The 15,000-nt window shown below is 42.4% G+C and overlaps 2 protein-coding genes and 1 long non-coding RNA gene across 3 annotated transcripts in view; 1 reads left to right on the plus strand and 2 right to left on the minus strand.

Moving 5' to 3' along the window:
• Positions 1-5: 5 nt before the first annotated feature.
• On the minus strand, positions 6-7,979 carry LOC310723029 (tyrosine-protein kinase JAK1-like; the record flags this gene model as incomplete). The annotated part of the gene is made up of 8 exons (XM_083570851.1): positions 7,774-7,979; positions 6,670-6,850; positions 6,227-6,350; positions 6,018-6,147; positions 5,769-5,932; positions 5,151-5,502; positions 438-605; positions 6-143 (listed from the first exon to the last, which is right to left on the minus strand). Coding segments are annotated over exons 2-8 (1,257 nt in total), but the record flags the coding sequence as incomplete, so codon positions are not given.
• Positions 7,980-10,030: 2,051 nt separating this feature from the next.
• leprot (leptin receptor overlapping transcript) lies at positions 10,031-12,842 on the plus strand. Its single transcript, XM_083570850.1, has 4 exons — positions 10,031-10,162; positions 10,717-10,792; positions 11,118-11,304; positions 11,597-12,842. Exons 1-4 carry the CDS (start codon positions 10,147-10,149, stop codon positions 11,711-11,713), a joined length of 396 nt encoding a protein of 131 aa, XP_083426976.1. The 5' UTR covers positions 10,031-10,146; the 3' UTR covers positions 11,714-12,842.
• A 769-nt stretch (positions 12,843-13,611) lies between these two features.
• The window catches only part of LOC310723028, a 3,338-nt gene continuing 1,949 nt past the window's right edge, over positions 13,612-15,000 (minus strand). The window contains exon 3 of the long non-coding RNA XR_014532563.1: positions 13,612-14,415. This is a non-coding gene — a long non-coding RNA (uncharacterized lncRNA). The remainder of the gene's footprint in view (positions 14,416-15,000) is intronic.

Raw genomic sequence — 15,000 nt, forward strand, 5'->3', positions numbered from 1 at the left:
CATCCCTCACGTAGGTTGGTTTCTACGGAGACGGGAGCGACCTCTGTGCACAGGAAGTGATGCGCGTCTACAGTGAGCCTGAAGTAGCCGTCTATCAGGCTGGTGAAGGACAGAGCCTCCGCACGGCTAGCGAAGTGCACTTCCTGTGGGGCGAAATCACAAACAATACAAAGTCAACACAACACAACTCAACACAACACAACACATCACAACACAACACAGGGATAGAAGTCACATGACAAAGTCAACAGGACTAATATCCCAAACCCAATTATTACCATGAACACTACTTCCTGGTTTCCTGGGGTTTTTTGGAATCTTTTACAGAAGGAAAAATGCAGCTCTGGGATTGGAACCTATCCCCATGTGGGTTTTGAATATTCAAAGCTATATAAAGATCTCATTTGCATAAAAGCCTTTAAGCGGGTATTGCGTACCATCCTCCTGTTGTCCTGTCTGTATACCGCCACCACCGCCTCTTTGATAACGATGTAGGTGATCTCGTGGAAATCGGAGAACGTGGTCCATCGGTCTTCATTCGTCACGTCCCCGTGTTGTCTCTTGTTCCTCTTCGATTTCTTCCTCTGTAGGATCGGCATGGGCGGCTATTTTTTTGTCAATAAAACAAACAAACAAAGAAAAAGTCACCAAACCCATAAACAACATCAGAGCACAAGGCTGCCGAATCCTGGATTCTGATTGGTCAAAAGCAGTCGATTTTTTTTTATTGACTGATTTGCGACCCGGGTTCGATTCCCGGTCAGGGAACCATCCCCAGCCACTCTCAGTGCCGGTCCCAAGCCCGGATAAATTGGGAAGGGTTGCGTTAGGAAGGGCATCCAGCGTAAAACATGTGCCAAATCAAACGTGCGGAGGATCCGCTGTGGCGCCCCCTAACGGGAAAAGCCGAAAAGAAAGTTTTCTTGCTAATATGTTACCGTTTCTATAGTAACAGCTCACACAACACAACAACATCTTCTGTAATTTACCTTTTAACGTTTATGGAACGAGTTTCAACGTTTTTAAACAATTATTTTTTGTTACTGTGACGAGAGAGAGAGAGAGAGAGAGAGAGAGAGAGAGAGAAAGAAAGAAAAAGAGAGAGACAGACGTGACGAGAGAAAGAGAGAGAGAGAGAGAGATAAGAAAGAGACGGACGTGACGAGAGAAGAGAGAGAGAGAGAGAGAGAGAGAGAGAGAGAGAGAGAGAGAGAGAGAGAAAGAAAGAAAAAGAGAGAGACAGACGTGACGAGAGAAAGAGAGAGAGAGAGAGAGAGAGAGAGAGAGAGAGAGAGAGAAGAAAGAGACGGACGTGACGAGAGAAAGAGAGAGAGAGAGAGAGAGAGAGAGAGAGAGAGAGAGAGAGAGAGAAGAAAGAGACGGACGTGACGAGAGAAAGAGGGAGAGACGGACGTGACGAGAGAGAGAGAGAGACGGACGTGATGAGAGAAAGAGGGAGAGACGGACGTGACGAGAGAGAGAGACGGACGTGATGAGAGAAAGAGGGAGAGACGGACGTGACGAGAGAGAGAGAGAGAGAGAAAGAGAGAGAGAGAGAGACGGATGTGACGAGAGAGAGAGAGAGAGAGAAAGTGAGAGAGAGAGAGAAAGTGATAGAGAGAGAGACGGACGTGACGAGAGAGAGAGAGAGAGAGAGACGGACGTGACGAGAGAGAGAGACGTGACGAGAGAGAAAAAAAGAGAGAAGAGAGAGAGAGAGAGACGGACGTGACGAGACACTCAGACATGACAAGAGGGAGAGAGAGATGATCGGACGTGACGAGAGAAACGGATGTGACAAAAAAGAAACAGACGTAAGAGAGACATGACAAAAGAAAAAGAGAGAGACATGACGTGATTAGAGAGAGAGAAAGAGAGAGAGAGAGAGAGAGACATGACGTGATGAGAGACCGTTTATAGCTGCTGGAACATTAGAACTGAAACCTAACAGATTTACTCATATTCTGTAACCTTGAATTGTGACTATTAACAGATAAAAATGACACTTTTTAGAAACAGGTAGCAGTGAAAAGGTTTAGAATTTGGATCAGGTTCATTTCAATTTGTCTTTGATATATATATATTATTTTTTTATTTTTTTATTTTTTTTTATAAAAACATCTCAGATTTTTCAGGGATGGAAAAAACAGCTGAACTATTACAAAACAGTAATTGTGTAATACTTCCAAATAAAAATGTAGCATAGTACGTGTGTGTGTGTGTGTGTGTGTGTGTGTGTGTGTGTGTGTGTGGCCAGATTTCTCTATGAGGAAATTAAAACTTGTGGTTTCTTTTTTATGACTCAAAGACAATACAACCAGCCATAATTAAGTTCCCCTGCAGGTGGCAGCATAGGCGATGCCTCCTGACGGCTAAATACAGACGAACCGAAGCCCCATATCCAGCAGAACCTGCTGGTCCGGTCTTCTCATGTCTCCTGTTTATACAACCGCATCTGATAGCGATCTGAAGTGAGGAGTGTGTGAGATGTTCCAGATCTCACCTGAAGGTCGCTGGGTCTGATCTCACAACGTTCTTACAGAACTACAATGTCACGATGCTCCTGTAGATCCCAGCGTACGTGATATGCTAATTTAAATGCAATCCGAAACTGAATAGAAGTCAAAGGAGGAAGTAACCTGCTTGAGGAAACCCGAACATGATAGAGCATGATCCAGGTAACTAAGTATCGTTTTCTGCAAACTGGCAGATACAGGAACTAGACGTGACTAAAAGAGATGGAATGATAGATAAAAAACATGGTGATGAAACGTGTGCAGCTGAAGAGCGCTCAGTGCTCGCTGCGGTCGTCTGTAACAAAACACTGCGTACGATTACGTGTGTAACGCTGACCCCTGACCGCTAACCCCTGACCTTCACTGTAAGCACATCAATTTGATTTTAATCATTTAACTGTACTGGCCTGCAGCTCCAGTTTCAGGTTACAGGATTAATTGTGTTACACCGACGCGTTACGCTGTTACTATTTACACATTACAGGATCACATGTTACATTGTAACAACAATTTACGTGAAACACATTATAAAGAGTTAGGTGTGTTACACTGTTTCTATTTACATGCGTTACATTGTTATGACATACATGTACTGTGTTGTACACATGTACACGTGTTACATTGTAGTGAGGTCATCAGAATCCGGTTTATTGGCACACACAAGGAATTTGGCTCCAGTGTTTTACATGGTAACAATTTACGTGTGTTTCTTGGTAATGATTTGTGTGTGTTACATTGTAAAGTGTTAAGACGTTGTATTTTCTAAAGTGTTACTTTATAATGATGTGTGTTACATTGTAATAAGTTAAGTGTGTTTCATTGTAATGATGTGTGTTACACTGAATTGAGTTACGTGTGTTACATTGTAATGATCTGTGTGTTACATTGTGATAATGTGTGTTTGTATGTGTTACACTGTAATGAGATACGTGTGTTACTTTGTGATGTGTGTGTGTGTGTGTGTTACACTGTAATGAGTTACGTGTGTTACAGTGTGATGATGTGTGTGTGTGTGTATGTGTTAAACTGTAATGAGAAACGTGTGTTACTTTGTGATGATGTGTTACACTATAATGAGTTAAGTGTTACATTGTAATGATGTGTGTGTTACACTGTAACGAGTTACGTGTGTTACATTGTGATGACGTGTGTGTGTGTGTGTTACACTGTAATGAGTTACGTGTGTTATTTTTTAATGATGTGTGTGTGTGTGTGTGTGTGTGTGTGTGTGTTACACTGTAATGAGTTAAGTGTGTTACATTGTAATGATGTGTTACACTATAATGAGTTAAGTGTTACATTGTAATGATGTGTGTGTTACACTGTAACGAGTTACGTGTGTTACATTGTGATGATGTGTGTGTGTGTGTGTTACACTGTAATGAGTTACGTGTGTTATTTTTTAATGATGTGTGTGTGTGTGTGTGTGTGTGTGTGTGTTACACTGTAATGAGTTAAGTGTGTTACATTGTGATGATGTGTGTGTATGTGTTACACTGTAATGAGTTAAATGTGTTACATTGTAATGATGTGTGTGTTACACTGTAATGAGTTAAGTGTGTTACATTGTGATGATGTGTGTGTATGTGTTACACTGTAATGAGATACGTGTGTTACTTTGTGATGATGTGTGTGTGTGTGTGTGTGTGTGTTACACTGTAATGAGTTAAGTGTGTTATTTTTTAATGATGTGTGTGTGTGTGTGTGTGTGTGTGTTACACTGTAATGAGTTAAGTGTGTTACATTGTGATGATGTGTGTGTATGTGTTACACTGTAATGAGTTACGTGTGTTACTTTGTGATGATGTGTGTGTGTGTGTTACACTGTAATGAGTTAAGTGTGTTACTTTGTGATGATGTGTGTGTGTGTTACACTGTAATGAGTTACGTGTGTTACTTTGTGATGATGTGTGTGTGTGTTACACTGTAATGAGTTAAGTGTGTTACTTTGTGATGATGTGTGTGTGTTACACTGTAATGAGTTAAGTGTGTTACTTTGTGATGATGTGTGTGTGTGTGTTACACTGTAATGAGTTAAGTGTGTTACTTTGTGATGATGTGTGTGTGTGTTACACTGTAATGAGTTAAGTGTGTTACTTTGTGATGATGTGTGTGTGTTACACTGTAATGAGTTAAGTGTGTTACTTTGTGATGATGTGTGTGTGTTACACTGTAATGAGTTAAGTGTGTTACTTTGTGATGATGTGTGTGTGTTACACTGTAATGAGTTACGTGTGTTACTTTGTGATGATGTGTGTGTGTTACACTGTAATGAGTTAAGTGTGTTACTTTGTGATGATGTGTGTGTGTGTGTGTGTTACACTGTAATGAGTTAAGTGTGTTACTTTGTGATGATGTGTGTGTGTTACACTGTAATGAGTTACGTGTGTTACTTTGTGATGATTTGACTGTATTATTCACTCTTGATACCACTTATGTTTGCTACACTGTAACGTGTCGAGTGTGTTACTATTGTAACGCCTTGTGTTGCCTCTCAGTGTATTAAGATGAAAGTGAAGAGAAATTTTTGGTAAAATAAACACGTGAGTTAAACTGTAACGTGACTGTGACAGGTTCTAGAGCGTGTCCATGTCAGACCGTTAGAGACGCTGCAATGTGGAACCTGGGTCGTACCTCGGGAGCGACGGTCTGCCACATAATGCCGGAGGTTCCTGATACGAGGAGGCGTCGCCGAGCCCCGTCCCCTCCCCCGCTCTTTCCCGCAGAACCCGGGGGAACCTGGTCGTCCTCGTGGATGCTGACGGACGAGGGCTCGTACACCTCCGAGCCGAAGTGTGTGGTCAGAGTCTCCATCGTGGAAATGTACTTGACCTTCAGGTCGTGCTTGCTGACGCTGCTGTTCAGAATCGTCTTGTCGTGGAACTCCTCCAGGAACACCTTGAAGATCATGGAGATGCGCATGCGAGTCAGCAGGTTCCTCTGGCAGATCGAGTGGTTCAGACTAAGTGGGATGTAGTTCTTGTACCTATAACATGAGACGGGGGCACGAGAGGGCAAAGGGCAAAAAGGGTCATGTGACTCTGCCTTTCCTGCTCTATATTCAGTGAAAGATTTATTTTAATAAATACATTTCAATGTTCTTTATTTAATTTGTGGACTAACATCCTATTATTAAAAGATCAAAAGCTACAAACATGAAATAATATAATCAGATTTTTATTGTATTTATTACTAATGTCGATTTTTTCGTACTCCGTTATTTAACACAAACTTTACTGTCAAACACATTACTTGAATTTCTTGGCCAGTTCTCGCGCAGACAGGTTTTTCCCAATGGCATCATGGGAAATCGCTATCACTGCCATTCCCAAACACTCGTTCTCGATTTGCTGCGCTTCTTCTTCGGTGTGGAAGCGGCGGAGCGCCGCGAAGCCGCTCTGGAAATCGTACTGACACTGAAAACAAAGGAAATGATCATTCGTTTCTAACCGAATCCCGCACACAGGGAAAACGTCCATGCGCGAGTGCTCCGAGGCGTACCTGTGCGTACAGGTAGGTCAGGGACGGCGCGTCCAGGAGAGCCGTCCCCTGGTTCAGAGTGCGCTTCAGGCTGTGACGCACCACCACGTGGGTGTCTTTACTCGTCCCGTGCCAGTTAGTGAAATAAAACCTGTGCCAACATACAAGTGTTCATATGGCATGAAACATGGCTTACACACACACACACACACACACACACACACACATACCTCAAGCGATAGTGCAGCCTAAATCTCGTCGTCTCGTCTACGTGGAACACGTGATTTGGAGGAAACCACGTCCTGCTCGTTTCGTTGTACAGAGCAAACAGACTGCTGCATAACGGAGACAGACCTGAAAAAACACAGATATGAAATATAATAATAACATAATCTGGTGACAATATCCTCGGGGGCGGAGCTTATCCCGGTCACATGACATCGCTAACAGACGTTCATTTGCTCACATCCCTGCTTCAGAGCTTTTCGTACAACATCCTCACGCTGTTCTGACACATTTACAGATTTTTCTTCTTTTATTCTTTGTATAATGAATAAAAGTATATAATAATATTAATGAATATTAATATGAAGACTAGGTTGTGCCAGGTTCAAGAGCAATCCAGAGAACATCAGGTAACAGTGACGGCACAGTGCAGGTATTAGAACCTCACCCAGCCTCTTGGCGGCTTCGATGCACAGCTGTTCGGCCAAGTGCTGACCCTTCAGGTGGATGATCTGCTGCGTGTCCGCCAGGTAAAAATGCACCTCCAGCCCCTGCGGTATCATGGCTGATGTCTGCGGCGACCTCCTTCTTCTCTGCAACTTCTCCAGGATCTGACGACCCACTTCCATCTCCACGATGTTCACAACACACTCTGGGGAGAAAACAATCAATTCATAACAACATTTCCTTATAAATCCTCAGGAGTAACTTTTATTTTAGTGGCTTATCTTCATGCTATGAATTATTATTATTATTATTATTATTATTATTATTATTATTATTATTATTATACTAGATTTAATTTGTAGTAGATTTAGGAAATATCTTCACTTTAAAAGTATAACACACCTGATAACGTGTGTGTATGAGATATTTTGTTCAGCATCCAGTTCATGCTCATAATCAGCTCTGATTTCAGAAATCTTCACTAAAATTACCAGATTTTGTATTCAATTTATTTTTCTAACCAACACTGGGCCTCTGTCAGGTTACACACACACACACACACACACACACAACACACCACACACACACAACACACACACACACACACAACACACACACACACACACAACACACACACACACACACACAACACACACACAACACACACACACACACACACACACAACACACACACACACAACACACACACACACACAACACACACACAACACACACACACACACACACACACACAACACACACACACACAACACACACACAACACACAACACACACACAACACACACACACACACACACACACACAACACACACACACACACACACACACACACACACACACAACACAACACAACACAACACACAATTACAGGAACATTCAGGGCTCGGTCTCAAACACCGCCTAACCGCACTACAGAGTGCCCATGTGCAGTGCACTACCCCTGGGTTACTAAGTCTCCACAGGAAGCGTCCTAGTGCGAGTGTCACTGCGGGCTTGTCAAAAAAACCCACCGTGACTCAAAGACCTCGGAGAATAAAACACCATGTAACAGTTTTTTTTTTTTATCAGGAGCAACTCAACTCACCAGTGCTGAATGTTCATCCGCTGAACCTCGGAACGGGCTTTTCTTCACACAGACACACACGCGACACGTCCCGCTGTACCGTCCGTAGTCTCCATAACACACAGTTAGCACACCTAGCCTAGCTTCCAAATAACTCGCCCCGGAGTTTCTCGTAAACGACGAACGTTTGGGGCTTCCGGGTCGTGACGTCAACGCAAAGCCACGCCCAAGCCCCCCCTTCTCCTATCGCTCTTCTGACGCTGATGGGAAAACCCGTCTCTTTTCACTGAATCGGATCGTGTAAATCGGCTCACCAGCGAGAGAGTCAACTCTGTCTTCGACTCTGCCTCGTGATCAGCGCCTGAAGATGCCTGTCTTTATTTCATTAAATCTGATCAACCAGACTGACCCAAATTTACTCTGCCTTCTGTTTCATTCATCTGTTTAATGTTTCTTCATCTAAATTACAAATACAAATGAGCATCGATTAAAATAAAAACTGTGAGATCTGTTTTACTATCTGACTGATTCCCTGTCTGTCTCACTGCCTGATTCCCTGTCTGTCTCACTGCCTGATTCTCTGTCTGTCTCACTGCCTGATTCTCTGTCTGTCTCACTGCCTGATTCCCTGTTTGTTTCACTGCCTGATTCTGTCTGTCTCACTGTCTGATTCTCTGTCTGTCTCACTGCCTGATTCTCTGTCTGTCTCACTGTCTGATTCCCTGTCTGTCTCACTGCCTGATTCTCTGTCTGTCTCACTGTCTGATTCCCTGTTTGTTTCACTGCCTGATTCTGTCTGTCTCACTGTCTGATTCTCTGTCTGTCTCACTGCCTGATTCTCTGTCTGTCTCACTGTCTGATTCCCTGTCTGTCTCACTGTCTGATTTCCTGTCTGTCTTATTCCCTGTCTGTCTCACTGTCTGATTCCCTGTCTGTCTCACTGTCTGATTCCCTGTCTGTCTTATTCCCTGTCTGTCTCACTGTCTGATTCTCTGTCTGTCTCACTGTCTGATTTCCTGTCTGTCTTATTCCCTGTCTGTCTCACTGTCAGATTCCCTGTCTGTCTGATTCCCTGTCTGTCTCACTGCCTGATTCTCTGTCTGTCTCACTGTCTGATTCCCTGTTTGTCTCACTGCCTGATTCTGTCTGTCTCACTGTCTGATTCTCTGTCTGTCTCACTGCCTGATTCTCTGTCTGTCTCACTGTCTGATTCCCTGTCTGTCTCACTGTCTGATTTCCTGTCTGTCTTATTCCCTGTCTGTCTCACTGTCAGATTCCCTGTCTGTCTGATTCCCTGTCTGTCTCACTGCCTGATTCTCTGTCTGTCTCACTGTCTGATTCGCTGTCTGTCTCACTGTCTGATTCCCTGTCTGTCTCACTGTCTGATTCCCTGTCTGTCTCACTGCCTGATTTTCTGTCTGTCTCACTGTCTGATTCGCTGTCTGTCTCACTGTCTGATTCCCTGTCTCTCTCACTGTCTGATTCCCTGTTTGTCTCACTGTCTGATTCTCTGTCTGTCTCACTGTCTGTATGTCTTACTATTTGTTTGACTGATTATCTGTCCCACTGTCTTACTTTTCAATTCAATTTAATTCATGTTTATTTGTGTTGAACTTTTGATAATGAACATTGTCTCAGAGCAGCTTTACACAGATAATGTGGTGATTTAAAGTGAAGATGTTCTTTATAAGTGTAAGTTTGTCCCTGATGAACAAGTCGGTGGAGACTGTGTTGAGGGAAAATTCCCTGAGATGCAGAAGGAAGAAACCTTGAGAGGAACCAGACTCAAGAGGGAACCTCATCCTCATCTGGGTTCCACCAAATGTCCATTTATTACAGATAAACGATGTTGTGGGTTACAGTGATGATGATCAGAAGCGAAAAGTAGTCCTGAGTCAATGTAGGAGACTGTTGATATTAACTACAGTCCAAATCCATCCTCAAAACTCCTGTTCTTACGATCTGTCTGTCTCACTGTATGTATCTCGCTATATGTTTCACTGTCTGCTTGTCTCGCTGTCTGTATATTTGTTTGTCTTGATGTCTGTCTTGTGGTCTATCTCACTGTCTATCCGCCTCTTTCTGGCTGTCCCACTGTCTGTCTCTCTAACACACTGTCTGCCTTATTGTGAGTCTGTCTAACACACTCTTGGTCTCACTGTCAGTCTGTCTCACTTTCTGTCTCACCTTCAGATAACTATAATAAACTAACAGAATATATAATAATGTATAAATGTGATGATGATGATGATGATGATGATGATGATGATGATGATGAAGGCAGTAGACGCGACAGTAAAATGGGTCACGGCCCCTTTAAGACGCACTGCAGGAGGAAACAGGAAGTCCTGAGCATTAAACACAAAGAAAACAAACCCGGGAGAAACTGGGGACATGGCGGGTATTAAAGGTGAGACACATTCCACAATTTAGATCTTTTTTTATGCACGAATCAAACGGTGAGACTTTTAGATGAATCTCGGTTAAGTTTCTTAAACTCTCAGAGTGACGTTTGTGTGTGTGTGTGTGTGTTTGTGTGTGTGTGTGTGTGTGTGTGTTTGTGTGTGTGTGTGTGTGTATGTATGTATGTGATTATTCCTCCATTTGTGCAGTAGGTTGTAGGTTCAGTAATAGAAGGAAACTATACGAGGTCTGAGTGAAATGTGTTTAATGGGTGATTATAGGGAACGAGACAGATTTTGAATACATTTTAATAATTTACACTTTATATGAAAGAATCAGTAAATTGTCATTTTAAAGCCCTTAAAACAAACCTGTTTAAAAAGATAGTTTTGATGACGTAAAAAGTTTCCAGGTTGTGATTATATGCTGTAACATGCAGTGACCCGTAGGGGGCGACAGACACCAAAGTCTCGCCAGAAGCTCATCACGTGACACTTTTATCAATTAAACGTCATATTATTACATGTTTATGTCTTGATAACGATTTGCTTCCTGTTTCAGCTCTGGTCAGTTTGTCCTTCACTGGTGCCCTTGGGTTGACTTTTCTGCTTCTGGGCTGTGCATTGGAGCAGTTTGGGTATGTCACAGTAGTGTGTGTGTGTGTGTGTGTGTGTGTGTGTGTGTGTGTGTGTGTGTGTGTGTGTGTGTGTGTGTGCGCACGTGCAATATGCGCAAAGATTTACATTTATGGCATTTGGGATTGTCCAGAGTGACTCACAATTATATTTGAGCAGTTGAAGGTTAAGGGCCTTGCTCAAGGGCCCAGCAGTGGCAGCTTGGTTTGCTAGTGCTGGGATTGGAACTCATGCCCTTCTGAGCCAGTGCCTTAACCAGTGAGCTACCACATCCCCAGAAGATGCAACCTTTTATGTTTTGACTGTGTGTGTGTTTGGACTTTCTAGAGTGTACTGGCCTCTGTTCGTGCTGATCTTCTACGTGATCTCGCCGTTGCCGAACCTCATCGCCACCAGGTTGGGAGACGACACCGATTCCTCCAGCAACACGTGCAGGGAACTCGCGCATTTCCTCACCACGGGGATTGTGATCTCGGCCTTCGGCCTGCCTGTCATCCTGGCACGCAAGGACGTGGTAATGCTTCATATTTATATTCATATGTTCAGATGATGCAGGTTCATTATGACGTACAACCACATTCAGATGCCTCCTACTGTTGTTAAAGTGCAACACGAGAAGTCAAATTGAATCGACGCAGATGCTGGAGGGGGGGGGTGCACTGCTCCTCCGTGAGTCAGCACTGTGGTTTACATAAAGTTCTTTACATGACGTAGCAGCAGCAGAGCATCCGTCAGATCCACGAACGCCACGTGCTGTGTCTCGGTGTGATTCATGGATCTTCATATGTCCTCCTGTCTTTAAACAGATCAAATGGGGAGCCTGTGGCCTGGTGATGGCAGGGAACGGCGTGATCTTCCTCACCATCCTGGGGTTCTTCCTGGTGTTCGGCCGCGGCGATGACTTCACTTGGGAGCAGTGGTAAAGCCGTGACCGAGGACCGGGTTGCCAGATTGAGTGGGAATCCAATGATCTGCTTTTGTAGAGGAGAGGGAAGTGGGTGCAATAAGGGGAAGATGAGCTTCAGTAGAAACATGAACGGCGGTGGTGTTGAGGGACGGGGAAGAAAGAAGGGGCTTCAGTGTCTCTCGGTAGTTTCGCTTTGACTGCATTACTGGTGTAAATTCCTAATTTCCTAAAAAAAAATCATTTCTATGCTAAACTTATAATCAACAATATTTTTAAATCATCGCTTCGTTGTTTCTGTTCTTGTACTTTTTTCATTTTTTCATTTTTTTTTTTATAAAAAAATAAATAGCTATAATCACACGAATAATAATCACTAAAAGCAGCTAGAACATTCCAGATAAAATCATCATCATCAAACCTCAAAAGTTATAGAAATGGGTGCATAAAAAACTCCCAGACGTGAACATAAAGGATCTCTGTGTGGAGACAAAGCTCACGTCAATATGTTGAATATGTTGTAAGGGAAAAAAAAATCTGAAACCCTCACTGGCCTTTGGCTATAAAGAGCTCTTTTGTGACCTATAATTCAATGTGGCGTGACGAAGCTTCTCATTTAGGATTATTGTTAATAATCCTTTCATACGTCCTCCTTCTGAGCGAATGTATGCGTCTGCCGCAGTTTCATCCTCACGCAGCTTTCAGACTTTCGTGTATTCAGTAATCAAATAAACGCTTCTCATTATTATTATTATTATTATTATAAAATCTCATAAATGATAAACTTCACACACTGGATTTATATTACACATACTTCCAAAGTGCAAGCCTTCTTCCATCATCATCATCATCATCATCATCATCATTATGAAGAGTATTGGAGGGAAAGCCATAGCAAATTATACATTTATTGAAATATATCTGGTGTCCCAGGTTTACTTCCAAATGCAGTTTATGTTTTGGAATATAAACGTCTAAAGTGTATGAAGACTCATCTCTGGGTGTCGAATATTACACTGACATCATCTCTTTTATCTCCACTGGTTTGATAACACAGCAGTTATTATATCTCTACATATTTACTACATTATGTGTGTGTGTGTGTGTGTGTGTGTGTGTGTAAGGCAATAAAGAACTGTTTAAATTTCCTTTCCTGATATGGTCATTATTATTAATAATAAGCAGTGAAACAATAAACCAAAATCAACTGAACATTTGGCCTTTTTTTATCTGACGAAGCTTCGAAATGTTTTGTGTGAGAAATGTTTTCTTTCACCTCAAATCCTACGCCCAACTTAAAGGACGTCTATTTCTGAGCTAAAAAACTGCAGCATGAAACATAAAACCTGCTCCTGTGCCACCCACCTACCCAACCCACACACACACACACACACACACACACATATATACACACACACACACACACACACACACACACACGGACAACGTTTCTGCTGCGGTTTGTCGTTCTCTCGTTTTTAGCTTCGTTTAGATCTGCACTGATAAACACTTCGATTTGCTGCAGGAATGAACCATATTCCAGACACGTCCATAACACACACACACACACACACACACACACACAAGCTCTGAAAACAAGGTCACGACTAGAACCTTCAAGGGTTCTTTAGTTATCTCTGTCTGGGGGGGATTATGGTAGTGTTTCCCTAAAAGAGAGAGAGAGCGAGAGAGAGAGAGAGAGAGAGAGAGAGAGAGAGAGAGACTATATGATGAAAGGAAAAAATGATTAAATAAAAGATGATTAATGACCAAAGAGAAGAATAAATGTAAAGAACAGGGGAAATGTAAAAAGAAAGACAGGAAAATTAAGAACAGTGAGGAAAAAATAAAAAGGAAATAAATCCTTACCTTAAGTGATTTTACATTCATGAACACTGTGTGTGTTTTTAAACTCTAGTAAAGACTCTGAGGTAAAAAATGAATGAGGTTAAGACTGAGTCAGTAGTAAAGACTCTGAGGTAAAGAATGAATGAGGTTAAGACTGAGTCAGTAGTAAAGACTCTGAGGTAAAGAATGAATAAGGTTAAGAGTCAGTAGTAAGTCAGTAGTAAAGACTCTGAGGTAAAGAATCTCAGAATGGTAATACATTTTAAACAACTCAAGTGGTGAATGTAGTTTATGAGTCGGTTTGAAGCGACTCTGATTCAGTGTATATAAAGAGTCAATTTGATGTATATAATTTGAGTCAGTGAGGCTCTGCTCCTTTACACTGTGAATAAAATAAAAATGCGTAAAAGCTAAATGATAATTCCAGTGACAGTGCTGTGTGTAGCGTGACGATGCTGACGCCTGGCTGAGCAGTGGGATTAACAGTCTGCAGAAACGTGTGTGAATATGCGAGCGCTAATCACAGCGTTCACGTGAGAGACCGGAGAGCTCCCAGCAGAACACAGCACGGGGGAAGCGTTTCAATTTTGCAATAGCACCACTTTCACAGCGGCATTAATGCCTCGTTTGAATGAGCGCACACGCTGCTAATGCGCATTAATTAACACAGCGGCACACTCCGAGGAAACGTGTTCCCCATTGTTATGTGCCACCAGAGAGCATGTAAAGAGGTGACGTCTGGAGATCTTTCATGCTTCGTTTATGGAAGTGAAAGAGCAGATGTGAAGAGACTGTGCTTTGTTGTCTCTGTACCTCCTGTGGGTCGAGCGCTGCCAGTGCGCCGCTAACGGCCTCCGTCCTGAGGGAGGCTTCCTGTTGTTAAGCAGAATAAAGAGCGGGACCATAAAGGCAAGATAAATGACACGGAGGCATTTAGAAGATGCTCCTCATTCCTACTGACATTAATTACACAATAAAATATGTCACCTAGAATTAGCGAGACGGCTAATCAACTCACCCCAATGCTTTTATGGTCATACGCATATTAATAGCTAATTCAAAAATGTCATTCTGGTTTTAATTACAACAAGAAACACTACCTGATGTTAGCTAACATGCTAGTTATTATCATGCTTGTAACTACTGCTCATTTGCAACTATCCAGTATTTTTCACTTCACTTTCTGAATGCTGATTATAAGTTCTTATCTGTAACTGAAGTGTGATATCGTCTGCTAGTTTTAAGTACACAAGAAACGCTAATGTAAATGTAGATGGCTTGCTAGTAATCTTCTGGGTTTAGAAACTTGAAGCTATGCTAATCCATAATACTAGTGTTACACACATGGTTGAAAAGGAAATTTTGCTAGTTTGCAGACTTTTGCAATAACAGAAGTAATAGCTACCTTGCTAGTGAACCTAGAGGTTGTTTGTACATGCTAACGCTAGCTGAAGTTCA

This window comes from Silurus aristotelis (assembly GCF_946808225.1).
Source record: "Silurus aristotelis genome assembly, contig: scaffold_215, whole genome shotgun sequence".
Classification (NCBI taxonomy): Eukaryota; Metazoa; Chordata; class Actinopteri; order Siluriformes; family Siluridae; genus Silurus; species Silurus aristotelis.